Source organism: Vicia villosa, linkage group LG1 (genome assembly GCF_029867415.1).
Source record: "Vicia villosa cultivar HV-30 ecotype Madison, WI linkage group LG1, Vvil1.0, whole genome shotgun sequence".
In the NCBI taxonomy this organism is placed as follows: domain Eukaryota; kingdom Viridiplantae; phylum Streptophyta; class Magnoliopsida; order Fabales; family Fabaceae; genus Vicia; species Vicia villosa.
In genome coordinates, this window is record NC_081180.1 from 43,919,164 (window position 1) to 43,939,045 (window position 19,882).

General features: G+C 36.0%; 1 protein-coding gene across 4 annotated transcripts; it reads right to left on the minus strand.

Moving 5' to 3' along the window:
* Positions 1-5,454: 5,454 nt before the first annotated feature.
* Positions 5,455-7,342, minus strand: LOC131635865 (two-component response regulator ARR5-like). 4 transcript variants are annotated; one of them, XM_058906511.1, is made up of 5 exons: positions 6,979-7,342; positions 6,819-6,895; positions 6,649-6,726; positions 6,450-6,523; positions 5,455-5,858 (listed from the first exon to the last, which is right to left on the minus strand). In XM_058906511.1, the coding sequence occupies exons 1-5, from the start codon at positions 7,130-7,132 to the stop codon at positions 5,600-5,602; spliced, it is 642 nt and encodes a 213-aa protein (XP_058762494.1). In that variant the 5' UTR covers positions 7,133-7,342; the 3' UTR covers positions 5,455-5,599. The 4 variants fall into 4 exon arrangements, with proteins under 4 accessions (XP_058762494.1, XP_058762481.1, XP_058762501.1 ...); XM_058906498.1 differs by having other exon boundaries at positions 6,649-6,729; positions 6,979-7,339; XM_058906518.1 differs by having other exon boundaries at positions 6,450-6,520; positions 6,979-7,338.
* Positions 7,343-19,882: the final 12,540 nt, after the last annotated feature.

Here is a 19,882-nt window from a genome sequence, read left to right on the forward strand (position 1 = left end):
GAGTCATGAAGGGTTCGAAGGAAGTCTTGAGAGGCGTGAAGAAACAAGGCTTGTATACCCTTGAGGTTGAAGTTGTAAGTGGTTCGACAAATGTTGCATCCACGAAACCGTTGTCGAAGACAGAAATATAGCACATGAGATTGGGCCATGTTACTGAAAGGGGTCTGGTCGAATTAGGGAAACAAAATCTGCTTGGTGGAGACAAAGTCGAAAAACTGAAGTTTTGTGAACCCTGTGTATTTGGAAAATCCTGCAGAGTGAAGTTCAACAAAGGCAAACAAAGAACACATGGATCCCTTGACTACATCCATGCTGATCTTTGGGGGCCTGCAAGGTGTGCATCACATTCTGGGGCAAGGTATTTCCTATCCATAGTAGATGATTATTCCAGAAAATTATGGGTATTCATCCAGAAGACTAAGGATGAAACTTTTGAGAATTTCAAAAGTTGGAAGACTCTGGTTGAAAATCAAACTGGCAGAAAGGTCAAGAGGTTGAGAACCGACAATGGCCTTGAATTTTGCAATGAGGCATTCGACAGTTTTTGTGCTACCTTTGGTATTGCAAGGCATAGAACTACTGCAGGTACTCCACAGCAAAATGGTTTGGCTGAAAGGTTTAATCGAACTATTTTGGAGAGAGTCAGATGCATGTTGACTAATGCCGGTTTAAAGAAGGTGTTCTGGGCTGAGGCTGTTTCGACAGCAACATATCTGATAAACAGATGTCCTTCGACAGCGTTAGATATGAAGACACCTGAAGAAGTTTGGTCGGGACATCCACCAGATCTCGACAAACTAAGAGTATTTGGCTGCATAGCCTATGCTCACATTAGGCAAGACAATGTCGAACCTAGAGCTCTGAAATGCATGTTCATGGGATACCCTGAAGGAGTCAAAGCTTATAGGCTATGGTGCCTAGAGCCAGGTCACAGGAGGTGTATCACCAGTCGAGATGTAGTTTTCAATGAAGCTGAAATGGCTTTTAAGAAAACTGATGATGTTGGTCGAAGCACAGAAATATCTGACGAAGAGCTGGAACAGGTAGAGATTCCTGTTGAGGTGGAGCATGTTGATGCTGAATTGCATATCCCAGATGAAGTTGAAGAAGAAGCAGAAGATGCTGAAGTTGAGGAAACTGACGATGACTACCTATTGTCGAGAGATAGGTCGAGAAGAGTCATCAAGGCACCTCAGAGACTTGGGTATGCAGATCTTATAGCTTATGCCTTAATCTCTGCAAGTGAGGTTCTAGACGAAGAACCTAGAGACTACAAGGAAGTTATGAGGAGTCGAAATAAGATTGAATGGCTGAAGGCCATGGATGATGAGATGAAATCTCTTCATGATAATCATACTTGGGAACTGATCAAGCAACCTGCTGGGGCAAGGTTAGTCAGCTGTAAATGGGTTTTCAAAGTTAAGGAAGGAATCGAAGGAGTGACGTCGAAAAGATACAAGGCAAGGTTAGTTGCAAGGGGTTTCACTCAGAAAGAAGGTGTCGACTTCAATGATGTGTTCTCTCCTGTTGTGAAGCATAGGTCCATTCGAATGTTGCTTGCCATGGTGGCACAGTTCGACCTTGAACTGGAACAGATGGATGTGAAGACTGCGTTCTTGTATGGTGATCTAGATGAAACAATCCTGATGAGGCAACCTGAAGGGTATGTCGAAAAGGGGAAGGAAGATTATGTGTGCAAAATAAAGAGATCTTTATATGGGCTGAAACAATCTCCTCGACAGTGGAATAGGAGATTCGACAAGTTCATGACACGCATAAGTTTCATTAGAAGTCAGTTCGACCACTGTGTTTACTTCAGATTTCGACCTGGTAATTCATTTGTTATTTTGTTGCTTTATGTGGATGATATTCTCATAGCAAGCAACAATGTTGAAGATGTGACGAGGGTAAAGACTGAACTCAATAAGGAGTTCGATATGAAGGATCTGGGAGCTGCTTCTAGGATTCTTGGAATTGACATTCAAAGAGATAGAAAGAAGTCGAAGTTATGCTTATCTCAAGAGGCATATCTACGGAAGATTCTCGAAAAGTTTGGTATGTCGAATTCGAAGCCAGTTGTGACTCCGACAAACCCTCAATTCAAGCTGAGTATTGATCAGTGTCCCAGTACTGATGTCGAAAGAGCCTATATGAATAGCATCCCATATGCTAATATAGTTGGTTCTTTGATGTATGCTATGGTCTGTACTAGACCCGATATAGCATATGCAGTAAGTCTTATAAGCAGGTACATGGCAAATCCTGGAAAGGCTCACTGGCAAGCATTGAAATGGATTTTAAGGTACATAAATGGGTCTCTGAACAGAGTCCTAATTTATGGTGGAGCCTTAGGTGAAGATAGTAAAGCAGTAATCGAAGGATATGCCGACTCTGATTATGCAAGTTGTATGGATTCTAGAAAATCTATTTCTGGATATGTTTTCACTATGTTTAGCACAACAATTAGTTGGAAAGCAACACTTCAGAAGGTTGTTGCTCTATCAACCACCGAAGCGGAGTATATTGCCTTAACTGAAGCTGTGAAAGAAGCATTGTGGCTTGAAGGTTTTACGAAGGAGCTGAAACTTCAAGGTCGAGGTATCACTGTTAAATTTGATAGTCAAAGTGCAATACACCTGTCGAAGAATTCAGCCTATCATGAGCGAACTAAGCACAATGATTGGAGGCTGCATTTCGTCAGAGGAGTAATCGAGCGTGGAGAAGTCCAAGTGCTGAAGGTTTCGACTGAAGACAATGCTGCTGATATGATCACCAAGACATTGTCGAGTTGCAAGTTTTTCCACTGTATGCAGTTGATAAAGCTGCATGAAGAAAGCTAGTTTGTTTCCTTGACATTGTAGAGTTAGGTCCAAGGTGGAGATTTGTGAGATATTGGATCAAACTCTAGTATGGTCGAAGGGTAGCTTCTTGGTTCGACAGTTCGACAGGGTTAAGCATGACGTCGAAGGTTGCTCACATGCAGGTGTCGAAGTGTGCATGCTGTAGTCGAAGACGGGTCGAGCATGCAGGTGTCGAAGATGCTAGGGTTATTAGCATGTTAAATTAGGTTTAGTGTTTAAACCCTAATTTGTTAAGTTAGCTTGTTTATTAAGTTGGCTTGTGTAATGGACCTTGCTGAAAAATCCCATTAGTTAGTATGTTAGGTTTAATTATAAATAGCATACTAGTCTCTCATTATTGCTAAGCTGCAAATCCTAATTAGGGTGAGAGAGGTTATTTGTTATTCTTGTAAACTTGTAATCTTGTTTTAAGAGAAAGTAAAAGAATAGCAGTTATAACCAATTCTTGTGTTCTTCTTCTCCTCCCTAATTTCCTATTATACTTTGAAATTGGTATCGTTTTTCACAACAGATAGCATTACCGATAGCTAGTGAAAAAGCAAGTTGGTTAAGATACTTGCTAGGTGAAATCTATTTATGGAAGAAAAAACATATGCTATCTGTGTTGATCCACTGTGATAGTACCGCGGCTATTGCAAAAATTGAGAACCGTTAATTATAATGGTAAAAGACGTCAATTAAGAAGAAAGCAAAACACTGTTAGAGGTTGTATCTCTAAAGGAGATGTAAGAGTGAATCATGTACGCACTAATGAAAATTTAGAAGATCCTTTGAAGAAATGAATAGCTAGAGAAAAATTCTAGAATACATAAAAAAGGATGGGACTAATGCCTATAGAGAAATGAGTTGCTCATGATGATAACCCGACCTAAATGACTGGAGATCTCAAGAAATATATTGAATGGATAATAACAAGTTGTGAGTAATATGAGGCGATCATGCTAGTGGGAATAAGAGAAGCATGAATCCTGAAACGATAAGAGGGTGAGATAATATAAACTCTTAATGAGATATATGCTCTGTATGAGGGAGTACCTAGGCTACAGGAGTACTCTTGATAAACTCACCTATGTGATTGTGAAACTTAGGCCGATTCCTCTGGAATTTCGAGGAAGAATTCCTAGAGCCTTCACTAAACCGGGATACACGTACAGGGTCATTAAAGCACAGTCTATTAGATTACACCTTAGAAAATGTTGTTTGCGGATTTGATGTTTGAGATAGAGTTCAAGACATTTATGTCACTCTTACTGAATCAGAATTCTACTTGCTACGCAAAGGTTCAAGTCGTAGACACCTCTGCTTATGCACAATCTTAGAAACGTTTGACGTTACTTCTAAAACACTTTTTTAAATTCAAGTGGGGGATTGTTGGAACATTATGTCAATATTCCAAAATAGGGAGATGAATTGAAAAAGTTCCTTAAGTCAAGTCTCACATTGTGTGTAAGTTGAAAAAAATCATTAGTCTCACATTGTGTGTAAGTTGAAAAAAATCATTAGTCTCACATTGTTTAGATTAGAAATTTTGGCTAGTTTACTTCATTATATAAGAAAATTACTTGTTTCATTCCAAAACACACCAAAAACTCCTTTTGTTGAGTTTTTCCTTCCTCACTCTCATAACTCTGCGTCTTTCCAATTGTCGAAGCGCCAACTTCTCACATTTTCTCTTTACTCGTTGAATTTTTCGAGTGTTTTCTTGAATTCTCTTAAGAAAATTATTATGTTAATTTCTCCTCGTTTGAGTTGAGAAATTATGAAGTATAATTTTTTGGATTCTCTTTAGAGTCTTTAGAGAATTATTAGAATTTCTTTGTTTGAAAAATTATTTTGAGTGGTCAAATGACCATTATTAAATTCTCTTTGGAGAATTATTAGAATTTCACTTGGTTTGAGAAATTGTTACGACTGGTCGATATGAGTGGTTTTACGACTGGTCGATATGAGTGGTATTTATACCTTATTTGAATGGTTTTGTACCATCACAGGATGTATTTCTTGACCGATTATCTACCGTGCAATTAGTAATCGTATAATATAGAATTGAATTTTAGGCAGTACTGCGAAACGTCTTAAAGAGAGCGACCTAGTATGCGTCTCTTCCCGGTAGTTTTTTCTTGACCGATTATCTACCGTGCAATTTGTAATCGTATAGTATACAATTGAATTTTGGACAGTACTGCGAAACGTCTTAAAGAGAGCGACCTAGTCCGTGTCTCTTCCCAGTAGTTTTGTCTGTGGCAATTTTTGAAAACCAAAAACAACGATATCTATTTCTGTCAATTGAACTAACACATTTATCTTAGAACTACTTTTAATTCATATTCCCCATTTCATTAACTTGCTTGTGAATTTCCCAAAGCTTGGTTACTTCTTTTGTTAAATCGATTGTTCAAAAATTAGGCATGCATTTGCTATTTTGTTAATTCATTTTTTATTCAATTCAAATACTGTGTAAATATAGTGAGTCAGGGAAGATCAAATAGAGCATGAGTTATTTAAGCACTTGCCATGAGTTTGTCCAAATAATACCCTGTTTTTTAAGTTGTAATAAATTTCATTTTGTACAGAAGCAAAATCATTGAACAAATTAGAGGCCAAAAAATAATGATTCTGTTATATTGCCCTTTGTCATTCAAAATCCTGAGAACAAACTGTATAGACTGGTTAACAAATTGAAAATATGGACATTACTATTGCAAAAATGGAGACATATAAGACTAAACAATTTATGGTCACAGTCTAGATTTCTTGGAGGATAATGGTGGTGGTGAGAGTGGTGAGAACACTGATGATGGTGGATCGCATGAATGACGGATTGGTGAGAATGTAGCCGATAGAGATGGAGTACAATCATCTGATGAGCGTCTTCTTTTTAGAGAAATTTTCTCGCCATCCTTCACTTCACCTCTCATGACAAAATCTTTCAAGCGTCTTACATCCGACAACTTGACTGGCTTTAATAGAAAATCCTCGGCTCCTTCCTCAAGGCATCTGCAAATCAATGAAAATAAAAATATTAAGAAGCAGGACTAGAAATGTTTGCCACATAATGCATCCTAGTTATTCTTAATAACTAAAATTATGACATGCATCTATAGGCAAAAAATTGGATATTACAAAACAATAGATCACATAGTAAAGATGTATGAATTGTGATGGTTGGAAATGTATGAACAATAAAATACATATTTAAAATTTGTTTTATCAGTTTTTTCAACACTATCAAAAAACATTTTTCTCTATTTTGATTGTTGGAGAGTAGGAACACTTGATCGATCCTCGTCAAACTTTATATCGTTTTTATTTCTTTTCTAGTTTTCTTAATGATTTCTCTTCAGTTTATCAGCTTGGTTGCTTCTAAACTACAAGAGTATCAACCCTGTCTAAGGATTAAACGATTTCACGTGATTGCTAACGAAACAAATAACATCATAAACAAATTTGAGGTAAAAGATTTAGGCCATGTTTTATCACAATTTTGAATTTTCGCTTAACAAAATTAGTGCTTATTTACATTCAATGAAGCCTGCATCTCTACACAATCAATTCATCTCAAAACACACATTTCATTCAAGTTTTTACCTATCAATTCGAGTCAAAACATTTTCGGACGACATGATCACCACCGGAATCTCTCGAAAAACAGAAGACTCCTGCTGGAATTAACACAAACAGGTAGAAGAGTAATAAGAATCACCTTCCTCCAATATACAATTTCAAAAAAAAAAGAATTCCAAGATCAACCATTCAAATAAGGAAACTCAGCAACCTATAACAATACCTTGATTTTCTTGAGTAGTTCATACCCTGTCATCCCAGGCATGGAATAATCCGTCATTATCAGATTAACCTTCACACCCTGCTGCAACCATAACAAATCAACAATCAAATCCAATTTCTAATTTGCAATATCCAAACACAATTAAGAATCCAAAAACAGAATCTACTTACATCAAACCCTATATCAGTATTCTCTCCATCCAATCCCAAATACTGAAGAGCTCTTCTTGCACTCTCCACAACAGTAACTGAAAAAACAAACCTTCACAATCAATTCCAATCCAAACACATGAAATTCTTCTCAATGATGCGTTATTACTATTATTATTACCTTTGCATGAAGAAATCTTTAACAAACGTTCAATAACCTTGCGATCAACGAGATTATCATCAACAGCAAGCACGTGCAATTCATCGGCACCTGAAGGAGATTCCTCTAACAACTCCGTCAAATTCGACCGGAAAATTTCACCGGCGGGAGACATGATATACAACAAACAAACAAACTTTGTGCTTTAAACTGAGAAACTCAAAGGAATGGGAATAGAAAAAACTGAAGAAGAAAATGAAAGTGTTGTTTGTGTGAGTGAAAATGGGAAATGAAGAAGTGGGGGTTTTAAGAAAGAGGAAGAGAGAGAAGCGTGCTAATAATAGTAAAAAAACGTAGAAAATAAAAGTAAACTGATTTGTGGGGCTGAATTGAAATTGAAAAGGCAGAAAAGGGTAAAGAAAATTAATAAAGGTCTAAGATTCGGAGGATCCAAATCTATGAAATCTTTGCAAAATCCATCTACTAGGTCCACTTGTCGCTTCTCCTGTCAAAATCCAAATCCATAACAAAATCTTTTTATTCAAATACCATTTATTTCAATTTATTTAGGTACGTATCTTGGTCTTCATCCACATAGATCCTAGTCCGAATTAGGGTGGTTAAACGGACGGTGGTACTTGGACTGACTCGCGTATCTGTTAAAATATAAAGGGTTGGATTGAGATTTTGAGTCCACCGTCCAACAAAATCCGTCCTGTCGAAATCCTCTGTCCGACTAAACTCGTCCTGTTAAAGTCTGTCTCACTTATTTGTTAAACTCGTCTTACCTTAAATCTATTATTTTTTAGTTAATTTTAGTAACTCAAATTCTTGAAGTCGTAACTATATACAATATTTTTTTAGATAAAATTTATTTAAAAAATGTTTTATAAAAAATTATTTAACAAAAGGAGTGAATTTCAAGATAAAAAAAATTATTAATCTATTAAAAAATAAAAAATAAATAAACGAATTGAGGGCTTTAAGCCGTGCGAACAGTGTGAGCAGCCCGTTTTGCCACCCCTAGTCCAAATGGTGTAACATGTCCATTTTATCTGTATTTTTTTAAAATATTAGTCTAAAATTTTAACCATGCATTATCTATGTGTTTGCTCTGTCTTGCTTATTTCTTGTCTCCACATTTTTTTGCATTATAGATCAAAATTTTAGACTTGCAAATTGCTTTATCTTATTAAGTTTTTTATGAACTTTCTTGGAACGGACATATCTGATTGTTGCAGATGATTTTATTTTATTTATTACAAGATTACAAGATTAGTTCATTGATTTGGTAGTAATGATAGTAGTAATAAATAAATAGGAATAGTAACGTTGGTCACGGTCAGAGGAGGCCAAACGTATATTTGGGGTCAGATACCTTCTGATGTTTCCGCGGGTTGAGAGTGCTGGAATTTGACTAGGCATTGTGTAGGACACTAGTTTTGAAGTTGAATGATTCTAGACTCTAGACCACACAAAAATTAAAGGTTTACCAACAACCCTTTTTTATTTTTTTCTTTCTTTGATTCTTCGTCGTTGGTTTCTCAGTGGGACTCAATCTTTACTGTTGGGATTGGAATTATTAGGACGGCTAATTGGAAGAAAACAAGATTTGGAGAAACTTTGAGAATGCGTATGATTTTACTTTGACAATTTGACATCTTTTAAGTTGAATTTTGGTATTTCATAATTCATGGTATTGGGCTCGTTTTCTTAGCCACACAGTCGCAGAGGATCTTTGTGGGACCCACTAAAAGAGATTGTAAATAAGAAATAGTACTCCGCTAAAAATTAAACTCATGGTCGGCTACTATTTTAATAAGTAAAAATCAAACTATTGATAATTTAATTTTGTTATTTTTGGTTTAAACAAATTGATTCGAAAACCACTTGATTTACGCGTAGATATTGTACAGAAACAAATTGATCGTGTCTTTTCACGACAAAACTATAGGTGAGAAAATTAGCAACAAAAAGAAAACTATAGGTGAGAAACAAATTGCAGCCATGCATAGAGGAAAAGTCGACCTCGTTGCTCAAAAGCTTGTGTGAATTGAATGGAAATTGATTATTACCAAAAAATTATTTGAAAGAGAAAGTTTTAAAAAAAAAAAAGTGTTCAAGAAGAATGCGATAATGTTATATAATTTTATGTAAAAAAATTTACAGAGAAATTTTTTATAAAAGTTTCAAATGAAATTTTGGTTTGAATAGTTATTCTTAAAATATGATTTTAGGTATGTCATTTATTTATGGAAAAAAATTGGATATCAAATTTTCAAAAAATCACTTAATTTTGAAATTATTTTAAATAGATTTTCAGGAAAATCATTTTTGAAATAGCATTTTTTTTTAAAAATCGCAATTTTGACTAAGTTTTGGTCTTCAATAATGTATGTTTATGTTATAGGATGTCATAATTAGTGTTTCATTTTAGAAAAAATGAGTATAAAAAAACTTGTAACATTTTGAAAAACGATTTTCGAAAATCTATTTTCAAAAATACAAAGAAAAACTCTATTTTTTTAAAGCTGAAACAAACAGGCCCTTAAAATAATGATGGAGAGATAAAAAAAATTCACATGATGATTCAATATTCATGATAATGACAATGGTTTCTTTATGATCAAGTTTGACAGTGGCGGAGCCAGCAAAACTATAAAGCCCGGGCAAAATTTTAAAGACCGCAATTTCACATTGTTTATAATATATAAATAATTATCAATCAAAATAAAAAAGACTCGTCATTTTGTCAACAACAAAAGTGTAGTAAAAGTAAAAGAGATGAAATATAACCTTACAATAGCATGTAAAATAAAATTACGAGACTCGGTGTAACATACTATCAAGTCATTGAACCACATATCGTAGATTTTATTGTGCAATTTATACTGGATAATCTTCTTTGCTGAAAAAGCTCTTTCAATGGATATAGTCGACACCGACAATATCAAATCTTAGTCAATAAATTTGTAAACTAATTTCAGTTTGAAAAAAGATTTTTTTTAATTTTAGGGCTAAATAAGATTTTGGTCGATATAAAATACCAAATATTATTTTTGTCCCTATAAAAACAAATTATATATTTTGATTCCTACAAAATTATTATGCATGTAGTTTTAATCCTTATTGTTAAACTAGTGTATATTTTTGAATGATTATTTACAGACAAGTTTAGAACGTTTTAAAAAAATCCTTAAAATAAACTCAAAATTTAATTTTTTAAGTCGAAATTTTAATTACTTTTATCATTGTCTTTTAAAATTTGAAAAACTCATATTTAATTCTTATTTTAAAAAATTCTAAAGATTGATAAATAAATATTTTACACTATTTTAAACATGTATAAAAAGAATTATTTAAAAATGAAAGAGTAACTAAACTGTTTTCAAAATTTTAAAAAATAACACGGACTAAAATTCCATGCATAAAATCTTTAAAGAGGTAGGAAAAAAAATTTAAAAAAAACTTTCAAAGGATCATTCATGGTAGGAAATTCTTTTAAGGACTAGAATGTTAATTTATTTATGGGTCTTGTTAACGAGTGTCCTCAGGGCACTTTTTAAGCATACTAAATAGGAAAATATTCTTTATAAAAGTTAACATTTCAATTTCCAGTACATTTTCAATACATACACATATTTTAACAAAAACTTACCACTTTAATCACTTAAAAAATACTCTAAGGACATTGGTTAGCATTTTCTTTTATTTATAAGGACAAAAAAACATATCTAACCATTAATTTTATTTTTTTATTTTTAAATATGAACACTAAAAAATATTGGACCGGACCGAGCCCGGGCAATTGCCCAAGCTGGCCATATGCTAGAACCGCCCATGAAGTTTGATTCGGAGGCCGATAAAGAAAAAGTTGTGTCAGAAGGATCATGGATGTTTTTTAACAGTACTTGGTTGTGTCTTATCGGAGCTCGGAGTGCGTACCACCTAAAGCAAAAAATAGAAAGAAATCTAGTATGAATTTGATTTTTTGGTTTGAACCTAAAATATTACGACGAAATTTTCCTTCTTACAATTGCAATGACAGTATAGAAACCAATCAAAGTTGATACTGCAACATTGAACGTAGAGAGTTACCGCCCTCTTGCCGCTGTTCAATCAGCGTATAAGACTTCATGACCTCAAACTTTTCTGGGAGGTGAACTATCTTGCCCTCGCTAGATGTGAGGTACTTATAGTCGTACTCGGCAATCACCACAGATTTATCCGTCCAAGCTAAAGGGAAAAAAGGTGTGTTAGTGCGTGGGGCACTTTTGTGAGGAGAGAAATATGGAGAGGATAAGGAAATAAGGATTGCTATATTAAATATATGAAACTGATTTACAATATGTTTATTTATATACAACTAACTTGTGTACTAAGTAATAAACCTTAAACCTAATTAACTTTGGGCTTGGGCTACACAGCTTGGATTATATCACAACATACCCCCTATAATCCAAGTTATCGAACATACGTTAATCATAGTTGATATGAACTATTCTTAATTTTGTTTCTCAAATCCAGGAATCTGTCAATCTTCAATCATTTGGTGTAAATGTCGGTCAATTGTGCTTCACTTGAGCAATGTCTCACTTCAAGTTCACCTAAATTTACCTTCTCCCTTAAGAAGTGAAATTTGGCTTCGGCGTGCTTACTCCTACCATGCAGAACTGGATTCTTAGCAAAATTTATGGCTGATTTGTTGTCGATCTACAGTATCAGGGGTGTCTTCACTTCGACCTCCATTTCTTCAAGCACAAATCTAATCCAAATCGCTTGATACGCAACATAGGATCCTGCTATATATTCAGCCTCACACGATGACAGTGCCACCATAGGTTACTTTCTCGAGCACCATGAGAATGAGGCACTAAATACTTGAAAGAAATAGTTAGTTGTGCTTCTTATATCTTCATTATCTCCACACCAATCAGCATCTAAATAACAAGTAATTGTAGCTTCTTTGCTTTCAGTGTCTCGTCGAAATAGAATTCCACAATTTATCGATCCTTTTAAGTATCTCAATATTCTTCTTGCAGCCTTCATGTGTGACACCCTTGGTTCACTCATGTATCTGCTCACTAATTCGATTGCAAAACCTATATTTGGTCGACTGTTGCACACATATCTCAGAGATCCCACAATTTGTTTGAACAAAGTATCATCAACCTTGTCCTCCTCTCCATGTTTCTCTAGATTCAAGTTTGGTTCGACATGTGAGGATGTAAGATGCAGGATTCGACATGTGAGGATGCAGAACCCACTCGGTGCCTTCGATCTCATCACACCAAGATCCACCAGGATCCTTGGACTTTAGGCTATGTTAATATACCTCTGGTCATGTATGTCAATATAGCAATGACCTTAAAAAAGTCATGTTAACATACCATTGGTACATTAGGCTATGTTAATATACCTTTGGTCAGGTTATGTTAATATACCTCTGACCTTAAAACAACCATGTTAACATTAGACTATGTTAATATACCTTTGTCCAGGTTATGCTAATATACCCTTGACCTTAAAAAATCCACGTTAACATACCTCTAGCACATTAGGCTATATTAATATACCTTTGGCCAGGTTATGTTAATATACCTCTGACCTTAAGAAATCCATGTTAACATACCTCTGGCACATTAGGCTATGTTAATATACTTTGGCCAGATTATGTTAATATACCTCTGATCTTAAAAAAATTATGTTAACATACCTCTAGCACATTAGGCTATGTTAATATACCTCCAACCTTAAAGAAGCCATGTTAACATACCTTTGGCACATTATGCCATGTTAATATACCTCTAGCCAAGTTAGATTAATATACCTCTGACTTTAAAAAGCCATGTTAACATAACTCCAGCACATTAGGCTATGTTAATATACCTCTGGCCAAGTTATGTTAATATATCTTTGACCTTAAAATAACCATGTTAACATACCTCTGATATATCGGTCAAGTTAATATACCTCTTACCTTAAGCAACTTGGTTAACAAATCCTCGACCTTACACTGAGATCCACCATGATCCACTTGGGGCGGGCTTAATCGGAGCTTTTTGAATCTATATAGTACAAACCTCGGCTAAGGATAAGCTAAGATCCTCCTAGGGCTGGCCGCTCCGTTTTAATTTCCATTCAAACAAATCAATTATTTATCAAAGAGATCAAATATCAAAAAATAATGAAACAATATCTACTCGGGGTTTTCCAACCTATGTACATGCAAATATTTCAGGATTTGGTTACTACCGATATTAAAAAATCCACATGGACTATTGCAATTCTAATAACAAGGCCAAACATTGGCATAATTAAAATGGAACTTCAACAGGTTGAGATCGCAACAGGGCTCTCGGACTTCCCTATATTTATAACCTATCTGGTTCTACGATGTCAACCCGTCGAGATCCCGCTGAGGCTCTCCGACTTCCCTATGTCTAGAATGTATCAGTTTCTACAACGTCAATGGATCAATATCCCACCAGGCTCTTCTATTTCTCTATGTCTGGAACCTACCAGGTTTTACGACTTCAACGGGTTGAGATCTTGTTGGGGCTCTTCGACTTTTTTTATGTCTGAGACCTACTAGGTTCTGTGATTTCAACGGACATTAAAGTTGTGGCTTTTTCCAACTTCATTAAAGTCATAAGTCTTCCCAATATATGCCAAGGTGAATCCCTCAAGAATTGATTCATCATCAAGACCAGGAAATTACGGGAGCTTACTCGTTCAAAATGTGTAAATCTAAAATACGTCTATGTCAAGTTTTTGTAATCCGGGATAACCTCAAAACACTTCACCCTTACAGGCCTCGTGCTTTGGGGGCTTATGCACATCCTAGAATTTTGATATATATATATATATATATATATATATATATATATATATATATATATATATATATATATATATATATATATATATATATATATATATATATATATATATATATATATATATCCCGGATAAGGTTGAGTTGCTGTTACCCTAGGATTTCGACTTGCTAAATAATGGTAAGTAACCTCTAAAAAAGGTGAGATTATTAAAGAATCTAAGGCAAAAAGTCTGATCAAATAGTTTTGTTTAGTCAAGACTGACGTTCGACTACCAATAAACCATCATTGCAAAGGTTCGACTAAAATTAGTCAATATACCATACAGGTTCGACTAGAACAGACAGAAAAAACTTAGACGTTTTGTTTAAGTATAGCCATGAAGTCGGAGAGCATCAGAAGTCAAAGGAGGCAGTTTTAAGCAGTTTTCTGGCAGTCCTCACAGGACACGTGGAGGGCTCGTAGTTGAAGATATTGCATGTCGAAGACAGGTGTTGGCTGATAATCAGTCGACCGTTAGTAGTAGTTATTTTATTTTTCCTATTTAAGCAAGTTCAATAGGAACAGTTTAGGGTCCGCATTTTCTACAAAACGCAAGTAAACTCAAATCTCTGTGCAAAATGAGTGACGAGTGCAACTTTGGAATGTACGTATGCGTACCAGTCTAATTGATGCAATCATTTTATGTTTTATTTCATTTTCAGTGCACATTTACTGCTTTCTACTGCTTTTAGTTATTTTAAAAGCCTTTAATTTCAGTATTTACTTTTACTTTAAAGTTATTGCTGCATTTAATACAGATTAGATATACGTAATAAACAAATTAAAGTAATTAGTCCTGGAATATTCTAGTTGATTCCGCAAAAGTAACCTTTAAAAAGGAAACTAGCGCTTGTTTACCATATTTCTGGGTAAACAAATTGGCACACCTGGTGGGACTCGTCAATTGCTGTTTGTTTTATATTTGTTAGTGCAATAGTTATGTATGATTCTAAGAAGTGGTCGAAAATTAACTAACATGTCTGAAGTTAATACAAATAATTCTGACCTTTCTGGAAATCAAGGAGTTGTTCTAACTGGAACAACATCACAAAATGCCGCAAATACATCCCCAGTTAGAACAACAAATATTGGTGGATCGACGGCAGCAACATTGGTATCATCACCAATGAATATACGGTCACCGTTTAACCCATTACGACCGCCGTTTCATGGAATGATACCTCCACCAGGTTTTAACCCTCAGTTTGGAATGCCTACGCCTATGATGCAAGGTTTACACACTAATCCTTCATTGTATTTCGACAGCATGATGGCAACAAGCACATCAAATCCAGGGGGTCGACCTATGGGCATAGGTTACAATAACCAGGTTTTTCCATCTTTAAGTACTACATCAATGTTGTCAATTCGACAACAAATAGACGAAAGTAATCATGAAATGGTGAATGCCCTTACTCAACAAATGGGAACTGTTTTTACTCCCATGATAAACAATACGAACCAAAGTTATGAAATATTGGCTAGACAAATGGCCAGAATAGCAGATTTCTTTGGAGCGCCCCCACAACCAAACCTTTCGACTCCACAAGGGTCGAATGTTAGAGTAGTTGAAACTCCTAGAAATGGGGACCAAATTGAACAAGAAATCCCTAGAGTAGTACAAAGGCATCAGGATACTGATCAGGTTCTTAGAAATATTCAGCAAGATGTCAATGTTGGACACAGTAATATCTCGAATGTAGTCGAACAACTCTTAGTTCAGAATGGAATAAATGTAGGTTTGCATAGACCAAATTTTGTTTCCCCATTGTCAGAGTACGTAAGGCAGACAGAATTGCCTAAGGGTTGGAAAATTCCAAAATTTACCAAATTCGCTGGTGAGACTGGCGAATCGACAGTCGAACATATTGCTAGGTTCCAGACAGAGGCTGGAGAATTAGCAAACAATGAGAATTTAAAAGTGAAATATTTCCCAAGTTCTTTAACAAAAAATGTCTTTACTTGGTTCACAACCTTACCTCCACAATCTGTATTTTCATGGAGTCAGTTAGAACGATTGTTCCATGAACAGTTTTATATGGGACAGTCGAAGATTAGTTTGAAAGAATTAGCGGGAGTTAGGCGAAAGGGTACAGAAACAGTCGATGACTACCTCAACCGTTTCAGGTTATTGAAAGTTAGATGTTTCACACAAATTCCTGAACATGAGTTAGTCGAAATGGCTGCAGGTGGGTTAGATTATTCTATAAGGAAGAAATTAGATACCCAACATTTAAGGGATATGGCACAACTGACAGACAGAGTACGCCAGGTCGAAAGGCTAAAAGCTGAAAAAGCTAGAGTTAGTAAATATCATAAGAAAGAAAAGATAGCTTATGTTACTACAAATGAGTTCGACTCTGATAGTGATAGTGAATACAAAGAGGGATAGGTCAATGTGGCTGAATTGAAGTCGGGACCACCATATATTTGTAAATTACTCAAGCCCTCAAAAGATAAAAATCTGATCGAAAGTAAAAATGATAAATTTTCTAGTAAAACGTATTCATTTGATATAACAAAATATGACGAGATTTTCGATTTGTTAGTAACTGATGGGTAAATCATAGTACCCCCAGGACTTAAGAATCCTCCTCTTGAACAAAAGAAAAAAAAGAGGATTTTGTAAATTTCATAATTTCCTGGGTCATAAGACTTCTCAATGTGTTCTTTTCAGGGATTTGGTGCAGAAAGCTTTGAAAGAAGGAAGGTTACAGTTTGGAGAAAAGCCAAAGTCATCAATGCAAGTTGATACTGATCCCTTGCAAGTCGAAGAGGCTCACTATACTGAGCTTGCTGATGTGATGATGGTCGAAACTACTGATGGTTTCGGCGGAAAGCAAGATGGTGCTACTGATGGCAAAGTCTTGAACATGGTCTATCCTAAACCAAAGGAGAGCCTTTTGAAATTCCTTGAGAGGTGTCACAACAACAACTCTCAAGTTGGATTATGTCCAAGGTGTGATGCTATTTTTAATGTTGATGCTGCAAACAAAGTGAGGTTCGACCCTCGTCGAGGCAAGAACCGTCAGTTCATGTATACAGGAGAAAACAGTGGTCGAAGGGCTGGAGAGTACAGTAAGAGGTTTGAAAAGCCAAAGACTTTTCGACCCAAGACGGATGTCCCTGGGGACAAGTGGGTGAAACCCATTAACTTCAGAGGTAAACATCCAGAATGGCAGATCCAAGGTGCTGGAGCAAATGCTGAAGGCTCTTGGACTGATAGTGGATCTAAGAGGAAAGACTATATATCTCCAAACTACAAAGTAAAGAATCCTATGACTCGAACGCAGTGGAGGCGTTACCAAAGAAGCCATAAGAATGGCCAGGAAAACTCAAAGATGATGCAGGCAGGTTTTTCTCATTACCAGCCGAAACCTTTTCAGAGGAGATTGACTGAAGAGCAGGCCAAAGTGGCAAATGAGAGGTTGGCTGCAGGAATGATCCTGGGAAAGAAACTCATCAAAGAATTAGTTGATGATGATGCTCCGATTCTCAATACCAAAAAAGAGCCTGAGTATTCTCCACTGTCGGATGAAGAGGTCGACGACAACTTTGACATAGAGTCAGATGAATTGTTAATTGACTGTGGAATTGTATCTGTACTTCCAGCAGAGTTCGACAGAGTATCTGAGGTGTCTGAGAATGAAGATGATTTTCTCCCTGACGAGAATGTAGAAGAGACGCCTGTTTGTTATTATGTAATGGGAAAAGGAGTAGTGGAAGAACAAAAGGTTGTGTTTGAGAAGCCATGTCAAGGAATGATGTATCATTTGAAGCCTTTATTCATAAGGGCAAAAGTGGATGGGGTTCCAATAAACAAAGTGTTCGTCGATGGTGGGGCTGCTGTGAACTTAATGCCCTATGCCTCACTTCAGAAAGTGGGAAAATCTGACAAAGATTTAAGACCCCACAATATGGTGTTGTCTAATTATGAGTGTAAGACAAGTGGAATACTTGGAGTAATTCAGGTGAAATTAGCTGTTGGTTCGACTGTCAGGTCAACCATCTTTAGGGTGATTGCATCTCAAGCCAATTTCAAGTTACTTCTAGGTCGAGAATGGATCCATGGTATAGGGGCAGTTCCCTCTACTTTGCATCAGCGTGTGGCCATTTGGAGGCCAGATGGTATAGTGGAAAATGTTGAAGCTGACCAAAGCTATTACAAAACTGAGAGTGGTCACAAGCATTTCGACCAGCATCTGGCAAATGTAGCTCCTTGCTACAAAGCAGAAGAGGTGTATTCTTCTGATGAAAGTGTGTCTAAGTATCTGAACTTGGACCCAAATTATGGTTTCATTTGGAATAAAGAAGATCCTAATGAACCATTGAATCATGAAAGTCCTCCAGAGGAGAGGACAACAGTCAAAGATGATGACCACTGAGTCAGAATACCTGGCTCGAATAACGACTTATTTGGCCGAGAATAAGGGAAAAACGGCTTTAGAAGCCGAACTAGAGAAAAATATGGCCATTGAGGCCATGATGGTAAAAAATGCAAACAATCAGGAAATCGATCACCAGGTCGAAAGGTTTGATGGGATATACGATGACGAACCTTTAGGCTTCGAAATGGATCCATTAGAATCGGTAAAAAGAATGCAAGCTCAAGATCCTCTTGAGGAAGTTGACTTAGGTGACGGAGTCACTAGAAGACCTACTTATGTAAGTACAAAACTTACAAGTGACCTAAAGACCAAGTTGGTTCGACTGTTGAAAGAATATAAGGATTTTTTTGCATGGGATTACAATGAAATGCCTGGTTTAAGTCGAAGTGTGGTTGAACATCAATTACCTTTAAACCCAGGAAAGAAACCTATCAAGCAACTTCCTAGAAGATTTGCGCCAGAGGTTATGGAAAAAATCAAAGTAGAAATTGAAAGATTGCTGAAAAGCAAGTTTATTCGAACTGCGAGGTATGTCGAATGGTTAGCTAATATAGTGCCTGTAATAAAGAAAAATGGTAGCCTTCGTATATGCATAGATTTCAAAGATTTAAATAAGGCTACCCCTAAAGATGAATATCCCATGCCTGTTGCTGAAATGTTAGTCGATTCCCCAGCCGGATTTGAATATCTCAGTTTATTAGATGGATATTCAGGTTATAACCAAATTTTTATAGCTGACGAAGATGTACCTAAGACGGTGTTTCGATGCCCAGGTGCTTTAGGAACTTATGAATGGGTAGTAATGCCCTTTGGTTTAAAAAATGCTGGAGCTACATATCAACGAGCTATGAATTACATGTTTCATGATTTTATTGACAAGTTTATGCAGGTCTATATCGATGATATTGTAATAAAATCTAACTCTGAAAATGGTCACTTAGACCATCTTCGACAGTCTTTTGAACGAATGAGAAAATATGGACTCAAAATGAATCCTTTAAAATGTGCTTTTGGTGTCCATGCAGGGGATTTCCTGGGCTTCGTGGTTCACAAGAAAGGTATTGAGATAAACCAGAACAAGACGAAAGCAATCTTGGAGCTAAAGGCGCCAGAAACAAAGAAACAACTCCAGTCATTGTTGGGGAAAATTAATTTCTTGAGGAGATTTATTTCAAATCTAAGTGGCAAAACGAAGATTTTTTCACCACTTGTGAAGCTCAAGAATCAAGATCAATTCAAATGGGAGCCAGAACATCAACAGGCGTTCGACCAAATAAAAGCTTATTTAACTAAGCCTCCTATTTTGTTACCCCCCAATAGGACAAAGAGTATGAAATTGTACATAGCTGCATCAGGTTCGACAATTGGGAGTATGTTAGCCCAAGAGGATGATAATGGCGTCGAAAGAGCTATATATTATCTAAGTCGAACCTTAGTGGATGCTGAAACTAGGTATAATGATATTGAAAAGTTATGTTTATGCTTGTATTTCTCATGTAACAAACTTAAGCAATATATAAAGCCTGTTGATGTGTATGTGTCCTCTCATTTTGATGTTATTAAACATATGTTGTCTAAACCAATTTTGCATAGTCGAATTGGTAAATGGGCCTTAGCGCTAACTGAATTCTCCTTAACATATGTTCCTTTAAAAGC